The sequence below is a fragment of the Crassostrea angulata genome, chromosome 1 (genome assembly GCF_025612915.1).
Source record: "Crassostrea angulata isolate pt1a10 chromosome 1, ASM2561291v2, whole genome shotgun sequence".
Lineage (NCBI taxonomy): Eukaryota > Metazoa > Mollusca > Bivalvia > Ostreida > Ostreidae > Magallana > Magallana angulata.
The window spans coordinates 28,546,072-28,561,278 of NC_069111.1; the positions used below are offsets into that span (position 1 = coordinate 28,546,072).

General features: G+C 32.2%; 1 protein-coding gene across 1 annotated transcript; it reads left to right on the forward strand.

Moving 5' to 3' along the window:
* The first annotated feature begins 2,805 nt into the window (after window positions 1-2,805).
* On the forward strand, window positions 2,806-7,038 carry LOC128186657 (uncharacterized). The gene is made up of 2 exons (XM_052856498.1): window positions 2,806-2,936; window positions 5,486-7,038. The coding sequence occupies exon 2, from the start codon at window positions 5,493-5,495 to the stop codon at window positions 6,774-6,776; it is 1,284 nt and encodes a 427-aa protein (XP_052712458.1). The 5' UTR covers window positions 2,806-2,936; window positions 5,486-5,492; the 3' UTR covers window positions 6,777-7,038.
* The last annotated feature ends 8,169 nt before the right edge of the window (window positions 7,039-15,207 follow it).

Below are 15,207 nucleotides of genomic sequence, written 5' to 3' on the forward strand. Positions count from 1 at the left end.
CGTTCATCACGATTTTAGAAATATCATGAAGTGAAATTTAAGTTACTGTTATGTATTCATAAATTTAAATGTACCTTTCCATTTGTACAAGACAGTAATTCACTCCAGTTATAATTGCTTAATTATATTTTTATTGGGAGTTGATTTAAATCAACTCTCCTATGCAGTTACTCAGACAAACCGAAAAGTAAAACAGTGTTTGAACCTCAGCACAAATCATTGCTGCTGACAAGGCTTAGTTCTTGAAAATAATGGATAAATTCGATGTAATGTATGCTTAAGCATTGTTTTTCAAGGAAACTTATCTATAAATACCTTGAAAATAGTCAGATTTTAAACGGTACGAACTATTTTAATATTTTTTGTAGTCGTATGTATTCCTACGCCAGAGTTCAATATGGTCTCGTTCAACTCGACGCTTGGCTGTCTCCGTAAATCCTTGTCGGAGATTTACGGTGTCAGCCGAGCGTTTGGTTGAGCGAGACTAGAATTCAATATTGCTTGGATCCATACAATTTTCAATAAATATTTCTATTATTGATACATAGTTTGATTGAATTAATTTTATTGTCAAATATTATTCAACATGATTCATATGGGGGTTTCTCGACATTCTTGTCGAAAAAGTACAAAAATTCATTTATAAAAATTGTGCGTAATTCAAATTAGAAACTACATGTACTTGTCATGCAAAATAACATATCATTGATAAACATCGACAAAATCAACTCCCGTAAGTTCTTCAGTACTTTGATTAACTCTTACACCTCACCTTTGATTTAATTGACTCACTCATATTGAAGTTTTACTCTATGACATATGTCGCTCGTGCTCAAGTGCTAATTTCTATTGTTTTAAATTCTTATTTATATTGTGTTATACACCAATGTCGGGGGAGAGGCATTAGGTTTCGGATTGTTCGGGTGTAGTTTTTGGATTCCCAGAATCACCCATACTGACATAAAGCTCAAATAAAGTGCTTTTTACCATCTAAAGCATTTTAGTCTTATTGTCGCCGGATATAATTATAGAAACACCTTATTTTCCCTGGTGATAGAAACAAAACGAAAAATGTAAACTATCCGCGTCCTAATAACAACTTGCATACATACGATACATGCGCGGATCCTGAAAATTGTTCATGGGGGGGGGGGGGGGTCTGATATGAGGGATATCTATGTATGTTTGTCAAAGGGGGGGGGGGTCCTTTGTCTAATTTTCGGTAATTTTGTTACGTAAATTTATTTAATACGAATAGATCCGCGCATGGAGGTAAAATATATACGGTAACACTAAAACTGCCAATTAAAATGAACTCTTGCACATTAAACTTTTGCAAATCTGCAAATTTGATTATTTTAATGGAATTTTTTTTTGTTTATATATATTACCGTGCAATAATAAATCTCTCTCTCTCTCTCTCTTCTTTTTTGTATGACACAATCTACCTTCGTTGTGTATTTACATATTCTAATTTTAATCATTGGTAAACACTGATTTCCCGTACAGTTGGACCAGTTTTAAGTACTTTCAGTACTTAAACTTTCATTACGATTCGTTACCTAGCTAATGCTTAGTAAATTTATTTAAACAATATTTTTTCTACCATGATCGCTATCTTCATATCCCGTATGAATCATCAACGATAGCATATTTTTGAATGTTTATATATAAAATTAATCTTACTTTTGAAAATTTAATATATAGCTTATCAAATTATTGTTTTGTTATTGTACATGTACATCAGTACGTTAGATAAAAGAAACAGCCAAGTTGTCATCCATGCATGATTTTTCTTAGATTTCTTAGGTTACTAGGTAAATGGATGGAGCTGGGTCGTGTAGATTTCAGCCCTGTTAGTTTTTATAGCGCTGGGAATTACATAAAATTACATCAAATGCATATTTAGATTTTCCAAATTCTTCCTTCTTATCATTATTTTTGTAACCAATCTATCGTCACACTAGATCTTTAATTCAGTAGACATTGACATCTGAAAGAATATGCACCTTCCATAAACATTTTTATCTTTTATCTTTTGATACTTTGAACTTTCTCCGTTAACCTTTCCGACGTTAATTTTGATGTCGTCCATGACATTTGTTGACATAATTTCTCCCCAAATTAGATATCTTAGCCATCATATGCATAATTAGGCATACTTACGCTAATAAAATGAACTGTTAACTCTTACGCAATTTTCTCTTGTTTTAAATAATCAAGGATTTTTAAAACTGTCATTTTAAAAAATTGAAAAGTACATATAATATGAATAAATATACATTACTTACATGAAATCCTGACAAGCCAGAAAAGGGGTTATAAGGGTATTTGCAATGATTTTTCTTAAAAAGCCTTATTCGAGAGGTGGTGGGAGGAGGGGCGCAGAGGAAGTGGGGGGGGGGGGGTAGAGGAAGAACTGATTGCAATTTTACTTTTATTTTCCTTTTTACTACGATTTTTTATTTCTCCCGAATAAAGGTAATTGAATTTTTTAAATGTAAATTTAATTAAAATGTTTGCTGCGAGAATAAGTGCCTGCCTTAAATAAATGTTTGGTTTGGGGCATTTGCTGATGTCGTATCAGGCCAGGGATTGATCATTGTAAAATATGTGTATAATCTTAATACTCTAACTGTTCTGTCAACTAAAAGCCTAATTTACACGACTTACGACTTGACAAGCTAAGGTAGATTATTACAATGTAATTTTTAATTCAAAATGTATTAGATCTTAGAAAATCTTTTTCCTTTATATGTATCATAGCGCCTATTTTCGCGTTATTATGCCTTTTATTTTAATTTTCATTTGCGTAAATGATAGTAATAGGCTTTCGTAGTTTCGCCTCTAAGTAAACCGAAAGTAAAATTTCAATTATTTTATTTTTAGTCGCGCTGACGTGTCCTCTTAGAAGTGTTACGGATATACATTTACGTGTAAGTATACAGTGCTGTTCAAGGGGCATGGTCACGATTTGGGTCAAATTATATTTTTCTGTTTTTACAATTTACAATGCTTTAGGAATGCATTTCTTGTGATCAAATGAAATTTGAGGGTCAGTCGTAGAGTTATAAGCGAAATACAGGGCACACAACTCTTAGTCATGTGTAAACAAGGCACGTGCCCTGTTTTTGTTTACATAGCTAGGTTCAATATACCAGTAAAAAATCAAGCTGATTTGTCTATCTCCTTCTTCATTTTAAGCATAAACAAACAGGTCCTTACGTTTTTTTACATTCATTTTAGGTCTAAGACTGAAATTTTCACTTCCACATTCAAAATGTAAACACATTTTAAAGGCTGTTAACATATCAAGAAATTTTAAGCTCTGTAACTCGGTTATAACTTAACGAATGACACTCAAATTTTGGTTAACTATTCAAATTCCTTACTGAAGCATTATAAACATTAATAAAATCGAAAAAATAATTTTTGTCCAAAAACCTGACCATACCCCTATAAACGCAGTCTCACAATTTGTCAACGCGTGACTACATATCTTAAAGTAGTTGTTGTCTTTGAATTCAATGAGAGAAACGTTCTCAAAATATTTATTTGACTTTTTTAAGTTCATTGATATCATCATCTGCAGCTATTGAGCTAGTGGTATTCTGATTATCATTCCGCCAGTGTTTGTCAGATTTGACGTATTTTTCCCGAGATCAAATTGGTTTCTAAAAAAAGAAAATCAAGGTACTGAAGTACTGACGGGAGTTGAATTTATCGATTATCATTTATTTTAAAATCAACTTATCTTGCGTTGCAATTAGTTTCTAGTCTGTATTTAAATTACGAACTTTTTTATGATATGAATTTTAATTATCCCGACAAGGATTTTTCAGACAAGAATTTAGAGAAACCCCATATGAATCATGTTGTTTAATATTTATAGATAGATTTTAAACTACGTTTTAGTAATCGAAACAATTCTAAAAATTGTATGGATCCAAGCACTATTGATATTGAACTCCAGTCTCGTTCAACCAGACGCTCAGCTGTCTCCATTAATCTCCGACAAGCAAGAGAGCCTCTCTGTTTGTCGAAGATTTACGGAGAGAGCAAGCGTTTGGTTGAACGAGACTATATTACACTCTGGCGTAGGAATACATGAGACTACAAAAATATCTAAATTGTTCGTATTATATAAAATCTGACTATTTTCAAAGTGTTTATAGGTAAGTTTTCTTTAAAAAAAACCAATGCTTAAGCATACATTTCATCGAATTTTTCTATTAGACTTGTCAGCGGTGATGATTTGTGCTTAGGTCCAAACACTGTTTCACTTTCGCTTTGTAAGAGTAACTGCATAGGAGAGTTGATTAAAATCAACTCCCAAATATGTTTTACCGAATATCTTTTTCAGATACATTATTCAAAAAAAAAAGAGCATATCAAATGGGGAAAACACATTTTGAATTATTCATCATGTTGTATATCAGTAAATTTTAATAGCATGCTCTGCGAAAATGATTTTACAAGTACAAGAAAATTATAAGATCTTAATTATTTTCCATTTGTTTAAGCTAATTTGAGCTGAAAGCTCAAGCGAGCTTTTCTGATCACAGTTTGTCCGGCGTCTCTCTGTATGTCTGTAAACTTTTTACATTTTCAACTTTTTCTTCAGAACCACTGGACTAATTTCAAATAACGTTGGCAAAACGCATCATGGGGTAAAGGGTCCAGATATTTTCATATGACTCCTTAAAGCTGATTTAACTATCATGGCTATGGTTACTTTGTTAAAATAAAAGCAACGACTCTTTTAAAGGGAAAAGAATTAATAATTATTGAAAATCCTCAGGTAGTGAAGATTTAAGTTTGTCAAACTTTAGTCTTTCCAGGTAGGATGGAGCTACACCTTTTAAGGGTATTTTTCACAGGAAAAAATTATAAATTATTCTCAAATGTTATAAAATATGGCATACATGTACTTAATATTCAAGCATCGATATCTTCAAGTTGCCATATTGTTGACTCTTGAAAATTGTTTACACTGTGGCTTCTGCAAAATTCTAAGGCCCAACAAAGTTTGATGTAGGTTTTTATAGATCTTGAACTAAAGTGTTCAATATGTGTTATGAATTATTATTCTGAAATCATCATGTTACAAAATGGTTTTTAATTTATATCTGGAGATTGTCCACTACATTGTCCAGATATTTTCATATGACTCCTTAAAGCTGATTTAATTATCATGGCTATTGTTGCTTAGGTGAGCAATGTGGCTCATGGACCTCTTGTTTAGAATTTTAGATAACCTATATTATATAAGTATTTGTAAATCAGAATGCTTGCAGATAACTCATTGTTTAATGTTTTAGTAAAATAGTTTAGTGTGTAAGTGTACATGTCATTTGTAAATTTTGTATTTACAACCCCCAAGTAAATCAATTTGAAAATTATTGCAATATAATGTTATTATGGGTATTATAGGAAATATAACCGATGTTGTACAGAATTTAATATCATGACTTTCATATTGAAGACAAACCATGGAAACTGATCATAAGCTGGGAAACCATTGGCGACAACCATTCCATGTTTATGGACCAGGAGAAGAAAAGCTTAGAAAAAATGCCATACGACGCACTGGAGATTTTAGAATTGATCCAAAAGAATGGGAAAAGAAGGCACAAGAAACTGACAATTTTTTGGATGATTTTATGACCACTTTTCAAGAGAAAGCTGCTAAAAAGTATGGTGGCGAGATTTCTTTTGACGATGACTACATTCGCCAATCGAGTGCGAGACAAGGGTTGAAAATTTATTCCCCCGATGAATACGATGTTATTGTTCCAGTTCGCTTTCCTGAAATAGAACTGCAACAATCAAAAGTGCGAAATGCGGATGGGAAAATTGCCGCTGGTTTAAATAGACAAAGGGTGGTGAATAAAGATGCGACATCCACCCATCCTTCTCTCGATAGACAAGGCGTTTTTCAAAGGCAAAATGGCAATATATATCTGAATGCAAAGAATTTTCAAGAAAAATGTTTGACTTCGCCACTTGACCAAGCTATAGTCGAGATGAACAAGAGATATCCAGACTGTCGAATCGTTCGAAGCATTTACCCGCCAACCATGAATGTGCAGATCACATCTCCATCAGGGATGGCAACTAACTTTGATATAGTTCCTGGGATCGAACTGATGAAAGAAAACATTACAATTCCACCACATATTACAGGGAATAAACCTTGGCGTGTAACGCTGCCTATATACGGTTTGCCAAAACACGTCAACAAACAGAACACGTTTTTCAAAGAAAACGACAAACCCCTGATTTGGCGATATGACACAAGCTCACACGAACGGTGCATGTCTGACTTGTGCATGAATATGAAAGAAAGACAGTATATTATGACTGCTAACCGCATCTTGAAGGCAGCAGTTAGAGATTTAGAGAAACAGAATAACCCACTTTCTAGGGTTTGCAACTCATACCATTTGAAAACGATTGCGTATAATGTTGTCTACGATCAAACCATGCGCAAATGCGAAAAAAACATCAAAGTAACCGGCGTGAAAGACGCCCTAGGTTACCAGATTTCAGAACTAAGAAAATGTTTAAATGAGCGCTGTTTGCCTGACGTTTTTCTTGGTAACAAGGCTTTGGAAGAGATATTTCCAGGTTCAAAACTTAACCAAATGCACAGACAGCAAAATTTGTTTTGGAAGACTCATCCACAACTGTTGCTTGATTCACAGCGGCACGGACTTCCCCAGCTACTTGATTACTCGAGTGGGCTTTATACTTGTTATGGAGGACTTGGTTAACATCGACAAATTAAAGTTGTGTTGTCCTAAAGATAAAATATTTGCACCTCACTGTGTACATAGATTTGCTTGAACGAAAATTGGATTCATTATATATATATAATTATCTTGATATTCATTGAACTTATTTCATTTTTAATGATTTTGTTGGAAATAATTTGTTTGTTGTTTGTTTGTTTGTTTGTTTGTTGTTTTATGAATATGTACAGAGAAGATGATATACATGTAGTTACATTGGTTAAAAATAAAAATATGAATTGATCATGCAATTGATCTTCCTTATAAAAAGAACTATGACGTCGGATATAGACACTAGTTTGTCAAAAAGAGGACTCATTCAGTCAGACAACATGACGGTTTAAAAAAAAAAAACAAAGACAAAATATGAACTGTATATACAATGCATGCGCGGGTTTCCGAAAAATTTTCCGGGGGAATGTCTGAGGGATATCTGAATGTTTGTGAAGTGGGAGGAGGTTCGATATGTTCGGTAATTTTGCTAGGTAAATTTTTAGAACTTCAAATTTTCAAAGCGGATCTTTGGGGGGGGGGGGGGGTGTCAAGACTTGCTCTCACCTAGATCCACTCATGCCGATATGATAAATATGGTAATATTAAGATTGCAATGTGAACTCTTGCACATTTCACTCCTTCAAAATTTGCACATTTAATTATTTCTATTGTGAGTTGCGGTTGTCGATGCAAGAGTCGGAACAATCTCTCTCTCTCTCTCTCTCTCTCTCTCTCTCTCTCTCTCTCTCTCTCTCTCATGACACAATGTACCTTTGTTTTGTCTACATATTGTATTTCATCAGTCATAATATCCCTAAAAAATATGTACATTGACACATCAAAAGAATCCTGCTTTCAGTGCTTTTCAGTACTTTGATTTTGAATTGTTAAAGAACGTTACGTTACTTAGTCAATCAGAATGCCTTTTGAATTTATAAAGATACTAAGCTTGAGTTTAAATCTTCTTAATCAATTAGTATATAAAACTTAATATTGCTTTTCAACTTGAACTTCATATTACAGAACACTAATTTTATTTTGGATCGCTTCATATTACAGAACACTAATTTTATTTTGGATCGCGTTGCAAAACTCGATGATATGAACTTCTGTATTTTTAAGAAATAAATGATGTTCTTTTGGGTGTATGGTGAAATTTATACCACTTTGAGAAATTTGGTTTAACAAACATAGTGTGTCAATTAGGTTCCTTGTTTGCATTTAATCAATGACATTATACCAACTGCAAATTTCGTTACCGCCAATACCGGGTTTCAAATATTGTCTTTCCTCTGGAGATGTAATGTACAGAGAGTAAGTATTATTATTTATTCAGAAATTTAACCTTGGGCAATACAGCCCATCAGTTTACAATTATTCACATATTACAATATAATATAAACATAAGACTCTTTGGAGTCTAAAAGGGGGGGGGGGGGGTGAAACCCCTGATCAAGTGTTCCACGGTTCCCACAGTTCCACACATTACATGCAGTAAATTAAATGTAAATAAAAATACAGTTTTAAGTCAACAAGTGTTAAACATAACTAAGGCATAGTATAAATTTCAAACATATGTTAACATACAAGAGAATATGTTTCCTAAATACATTGGATGAGTTGCATGCAATTTGACAATTAATTATTACGGATTAATAGAGCACATTTAATATATTTAGCAAGACCAATCAAGGTAGATACGTGATCCGAGCCCAACAACTGAAGTAATTTAAATGTACTTGGAGACTTGAAATAGTACATGTACTCGCTTAGATATTTTTTCCGTAAATTATAATATTTTGGACATTGAAGAATAAAATGAAAGTAAGTACATGTAAGCAGATTTATACAGTCGGGGGGACTTAAAAGGGAACACTAATGAAACGGACTGTAAGCAATTAATAGAAATATAATTTAACAATGATAATAAACTAAGTGATAATAGTAAATGTTATTCATTCACTCCATAGTCACTATAATACACTATAATAAGTATAAGTTTGTGTGTTTTAGGTGGCATTCATTGTTTTTCGGGTGCACATAACTTTTAAAAATATTGAGTGTAAACCAGATTGTTACACAAAGGTCAAGAACACAGTGACGCCTGGTTTAATATTAAACCAGGTTATAGGTCAGATCACTCAGCGGTCATTTTAGAGTTAAAATTCAATACATTTCAACGAGGCAGAGGGCTGTGGAAATTCAACAATTCTTTATTAATTGACAAAACTTACATTCAAAAAGTCAAAGACACAATACAACAAGTGCATAACCAATATAAAGGTACTTCCTCTGAATCCATTGAGGACCAGAATTTCCTGGAAGTTCTGCTCATGGAAATTAGAGGTGTCACCATTTCATATTCTTCTTTTAAGAAAAAACAAAGGGACAAGCAAGAGAGGTCCTTGTTAGAAGATATAGAAAAATTGGAATCAAATCCTCATGTTAATATTGATCTTGTTAGTGAAAAAAAATTGGAACTAGAAGGTCTTAGGAAAGAAAAATTACAGGGACATGTTATAAGGTCACGTGCCAAATGGGTAGAAGAAGGGGAAAAACCTACTAAATATTTCTGCAGCCTGGAATCTCGAAATTTTATAAATAAAACTATTAAGAAGGTGGAGATGGATGAAAACAATACTATTTATGATCAGTCTGAAATTTTACAACAGGTAAAGATTTTTTACAAAAGTTTGTATACTTGTAGAGACTCTGAACACATTGATATAAATCTTACAGATGTATTAAATCCCCTACATTTTCAGAGGCTCAATAGAAAGACTTCAGATTCCCTTGAGGGTAATATCACAGAAAAAGAAATTTCCTTAGTTTTAAAAAATATGAAAAATAACAAATCCCCAGGAAGCGATGGATTCACTGTTGAGTTCTTTAAATTTCTTTGGAGAGATCTAAAGTTGTACATTGTATCAGCTATAAATTGTATATTTAGCAAACAAGAGCTTCCCATTACTCAAAGGCTCGGAATTATATCCTGTTTACCCAAGGGTGATAAGCCAAGACAATTTTTAAAAAATTGGCGCCCAATTACCTTGCTAAATGTCATGTATAAACTTATCTCAGGGTGCATTAGTTATAGAATAAAATCTACCCTTGAATATCTTATTTCAGAAATACAGTCTGGTTTTATGAAAGGCAGATACATAGGTGAAAATACAAGGTTTGTATATGACCTTATGGCATATACAGAGTCATTAAAAATTCCTGGCTTACTTATTCTCATAGATTTTGAAAAGGCATTTGATTCTATTGCATGGGAGTTTATTTACAAAGTTTTGCATTTTTGGAGGTTTGGAAAAAATATAATTAGCTGGGTTAAGATCTTAAATACAAACTTTAAAGCAGCTATTTTGCAATGTGGACATCTGTCTGATCAATTTGACATTCAGAGAGGTTGCAGACAAGGAGATCCGATTGCTCCATATTTATTTTTACTCTGTGCAGAGATCCTAGCCATACTTATCAAACAGAATACAAACATTAAGGGTATCATAGTTAATGGTAAAGAACACAAGATAACTCAATATGCAGATGATACAACACTGACACTTGATGGTTCACCAGAGTCTCTTTTTCATTCTCTAGATACATTAGAGTTTTTCTCAAAATTTTCGGGATTAAAAATCAACAGCTCAAAAACCAAGGTGGTTTGGATAGGCTCGAGAAAGTTCTCAGATCAGGTTTTTCACCATACCCGATGGAAACTCAATTGGGGTAGTACAACTTTTAATCTGTTAGGGATAGAATTCTGTGTAGAGTTAGATAAAATTACTGAATTAAATTACAATATACAACTGCCAAATATTCTTTCACTGATTCAACAATGGAACAGAAGGGTTCTAACTCCTGTTGGTAGAGTAACCGTGGCCAAGATTTTAATTTTGCCGAAATTGAATCATCTATTTATTTCGCTACCCACACCTGATAAAGCATTTTTATCCTCATTGAATACAGCAATATTTAATTTTATATGGAAACCTAAAGGTGATAAAGTAAAAAGAAAGATAGTTACTCAAGATTACACAAAAGGTGGTTTAAAAATGCTGGATGTCCATAATTTTGTTTCTTCTCTCAAATGCTCATGGATTAAAAGGTTAACTCTCAAACACAAACCATGGATGGATATTTTTTTTGCAATTAACGGCAAAAATGTTACTATGAAAATGTTAGAGTTTGGGGATGATTTTATAAGAAAGATGATTAAACAAAATAATGTTTTTTGGCAAGATGTTTTTCAATCATGGCACCAGGTAGTGAACATGTTAAACAAACAGCCTGGTTATATTAAGAAAAATATTATCAATGTTCCAATATGGCACAACTCTTGTATTACAGTTGCCAATAAATCTTTCTTTATTAATGTATTGTACCAACATGGTGTAAAGTTAGTTGGAGATTTCTTATCTGCAAATGGAGCTTTTTTGACATACGATAATTTTTTACATATGTTTAACTTGCCTGATATATATGTCATGCAATACAACAGTATTATTAGCGCTATTTCAAAGTTTTTAAAATCAGTGTTTGTTGAAAGAGTAAATATTGAAAAAAATTGTACTCCTTTTTTACCAATGTATTTTGAAGTGATTTTATTGAATGAAAAATGTACCAAGGCAATTTATAAAATTTTGAACTATACTGAAGCGGTTCCAACTGCAATATCAAGATGGAATAATGAATTACCACTTGAACAAAATTTGTGCATACAAGACTGTTTCAAAATATGTTTTATGACAACTAACGATACATCTGTTCAATGGCTGCAATACAGAGTTCTACACAGAATTCTTCCTGTTAACTATTATTTAAAAAAAATCAAGATCATTACAAATGATTGTTGTACTTTTTGTAAAGAAGAAATAGAAACAATACAACATGTATTCTTTAGTTGTATTAATGTTTTACCATTGTGGAATGATCTTAGTATGTCTATATATAGAAAAACAACAAAGAGGGTTGGATTCAATGTTATCAATATACTATTTGGAGAAAATTCTCTAAGTGTAGACAATAAACCTGTGAACTTCATAATTTTATATACAAAACAATTCATATATATATGTTTGAAGCAGAATAAGATTCCAAACTATGTTGATCTATTATATTATTTGAGTTTTAAATACAAGATAGAGAAATATGCATGGGTTCAAAAATTTCAACTTAGGAAATTTGAAAAATGTTGGTCACAGTGGGAAGATCTCTTTTGTTTATAATTGTATACCTATATTTTACAGAGGTGGAATTTGCTACGAATATTATTATTTCATTTATTATTTTTATTAATCATTTAATATACAACCTCAGGTTCATTTAATTTTGATTTTTGAATGAGTGTATGAATGAAAGTGGTATGAAAGAGTGATTATAATATTTAAAAAAGAAGTTGACATCAGTTTAATAGTAATTATGTATGTTTGAATTTGTAAAATGCAAATAAAAAAAAAAAAAAAAAGAACACAGTGACGCCAAAATATGACTTTTGGAATTTTTTATATTTATACATAATAATATTTTTTACATTCTCTGCTTTGAAAAAAATCCTAGTATAGTAAACATGTATGTACTTTTTTACAAGTTCCTCATTTAACTTTCCACTTAATATTTCTTTTAAATTTATTCCACTTATTGGCGATCAGTAATAATTTATGTTATTGATTTATATGCAGCGATAATCTAAAGTATTCTCAAATCAAGGAAAAGATCCATAAAATTTATCTTCCAGAGAAATTGTAAAATTTATTGAAGAATAAAAAACATGAATAGTTTAAAAATTGAATATATATCAAGAAGAATTAAAAAAAAAACTCTAATTTTTATTCATATTTGTACATATATCTTCAAATTTAAATTTTCAAAATTCCTCCTTCATATTTTTATAATTATAATTAAATAATCTAATGTCACTTTATAGATCATTATATAACTCAGGGAGGAAAATAAAGAAAGAATGAATGAATGATACTTTGAACTTTCCCCTATTATCTTTCCGACTTTAATTTTGATGTCGCCCATGACACTTGTTGACGACATAATTACTCTCCAAATTAACATCTCAGTTAGCAATTATATGTATAATTAGGTATAATTAAACTAATCAAATGAAATTGTTAACTCTTACGCAATTTTCTCTCCATTTAAATAATCAAAGATTTAACAGTTTAAAAACCGTCATTTTTTGAGTGGATTAGAGCAAGGAGTACACGTTTTTTCTATCATGGACTCTTTATCGGGGATGTAAAATTAAGTAAAGTGAGTACTTCGGTCATATATTTTATACGCCTACATGTACATGAATTTTTGCGGTTTGCTCAATATTATGAAATTTGAAATGTTCCATAAAGCATAAAACTAAAATAAGTTAACAAGTTTTTATGTTTCATTACTTATTGATGATTAATATCTATCATATCGACAGAAAAATCTATATATGATTAGTAATATATAAATATTTTAGCTCATACCAGCCTGAGGGGGGGGGGGGGGGTGTTGGATTTCTACATAGGAACGAGTAGAGAAATTTAAATAATATATATTCTCAAGATATGAAAGAACTAAATTGGCTTCGTGTTTTTACTGGCCTACTTGGTTTATGAAGATTGATATAAGAATGGTATTATCGGGAGTTGCCCCCCCCCCCCAAAAAAAAAATTGATATGAAAATAAGGAAAATTAAAGTAATAGTTAAACATGTATACTACGCCCCCCCCCCCCTCCCCCCCCCCCCCCCCCCCTCCCCCCCCCCCCCCCCCCCCCCACGGATAAGATTTCGGGAAAATTTAAATCATCCCTCTTTTTTCCCTTTTTTATTTGCTTGTTAAGATTTTTTGGATGAGTCTGCCCCCCCCCCCCCCCAGTTCTGCCCCCCCCCCCCCACTCTTTCAAAAACGATGCTACGTGCCTGTATACACTGTACATATTCATGTAAGTCACTATGTCTATAATCATTTAATAATATCCTTTAAGATGACGGTGGAAACAACAACGAATGCCTTGTCGGCAAACTCGTCCAAATCCTCTGACCCTGTTGAAGTTTCAGCCACAACTTTCCTTGAGCAACCAAAATATGGTACATTTACTTTTTTCATCCTTTGGTATTTTCATTTTTTTTGGATGGCATTAAATTTGATCCGGTGTGATTTGCTTCAACTTTGGGATTTGATAATAATATCTCATTAAACTTTCATAATAAACAAGTTTTGCTCAGATACACCAAGAGGGAAAATCGCTAAATTTATTTCAAGCTTGAAAAAACGTCAGATAGATTCTAACACCAATTTTGCCGTCTCTTATTTCTTGATATGATAACTGCCTATTAGTAATATATTCTTGATTAAATTATATATTCAATAATTATTGCTTTTTTGTTATCTAAATAAATACTAGCAATAATTTGAAGGCAGCGATCATTTTTAGATTTGTTTCAGCAATGAACGTTATCATCATTTACATTTAGCCCATTAAACCACAATTTATAATTGAAAATAAAACAAATATTCTCTCTCTCTCTCTCTCTCTATCTCTCTCTCTCTCTCTCTCTCTCTCTCTCTCTCTCTCTCTCTCTGATTTCTTAAAATTGTTCAGGATATAGTTAATATGTAATGTATGGTATCGTGTGTCTGTGTGCGTCTAGTATGTAATAAAAGCCACAATAAAAGGAAAGATAAAATGTACTTTTGTTAATTTCAGTTACCGAATTTGGCAACTTGGAAGAACTGATTGCGTTAGCTGTTGGGATTTACATATCGATCTTCGCTGTGGTCATTATTGTCATCTTGTATCGACGTCACAGAGAACTTAATGATGATTCTGACTTCTAGCTGACTCTATACATAAGAGCAACGGATATTTGTTCATGTCTATTATGTTAAAGATGTAACTTATTTGCGTACCTGTGTGAAGCATGAGTGATTTGAGATAGAAAAAAATTAAAAAATGTAATATATGATTCGTTTTGTTGTTTTTAAACAGAGGAAAGATGATGAGTCAACATAATGATTAACGACACTTTAACCAGTAAATTAAAACAATAATTTGATGAACACTACGACCTGGGGGGGGGGATGTAAAAAATCAACGCGCGAAACTCAATACAAAGAACTTGATACATGTACCACTAACGATATAGCTACATGTACATGCATTTCAGCGGAAATATAATATACAGGTACGTGAAAAATATATTTTAAAGATTATTAAAAAAATATCATAAAGAGCAAAAAACTTATACCAGAATAGCATAAGCAATAGACCATTTACACTTACATGTACATTCTATTAAAATATTTAAACCGGCAAATTATGGGAATGATCGATATTTTTAAAATGGTACATGAAGTTCTGCTTCAGTGTCCTTGGAAAGAATTCAGTCTGAAGTATTTTATTACGGACAGTTAAATCTTAC

What these genes read in the sequence shown, in the direction of transcription:
- LOC128186657 (XM_052856498.1), top strand. Translation starts at nt 5,493, where the DNA reads ATGGAAACTGATCATAAGCTGGGAAACCATTGGCGACAACCATTCCAT.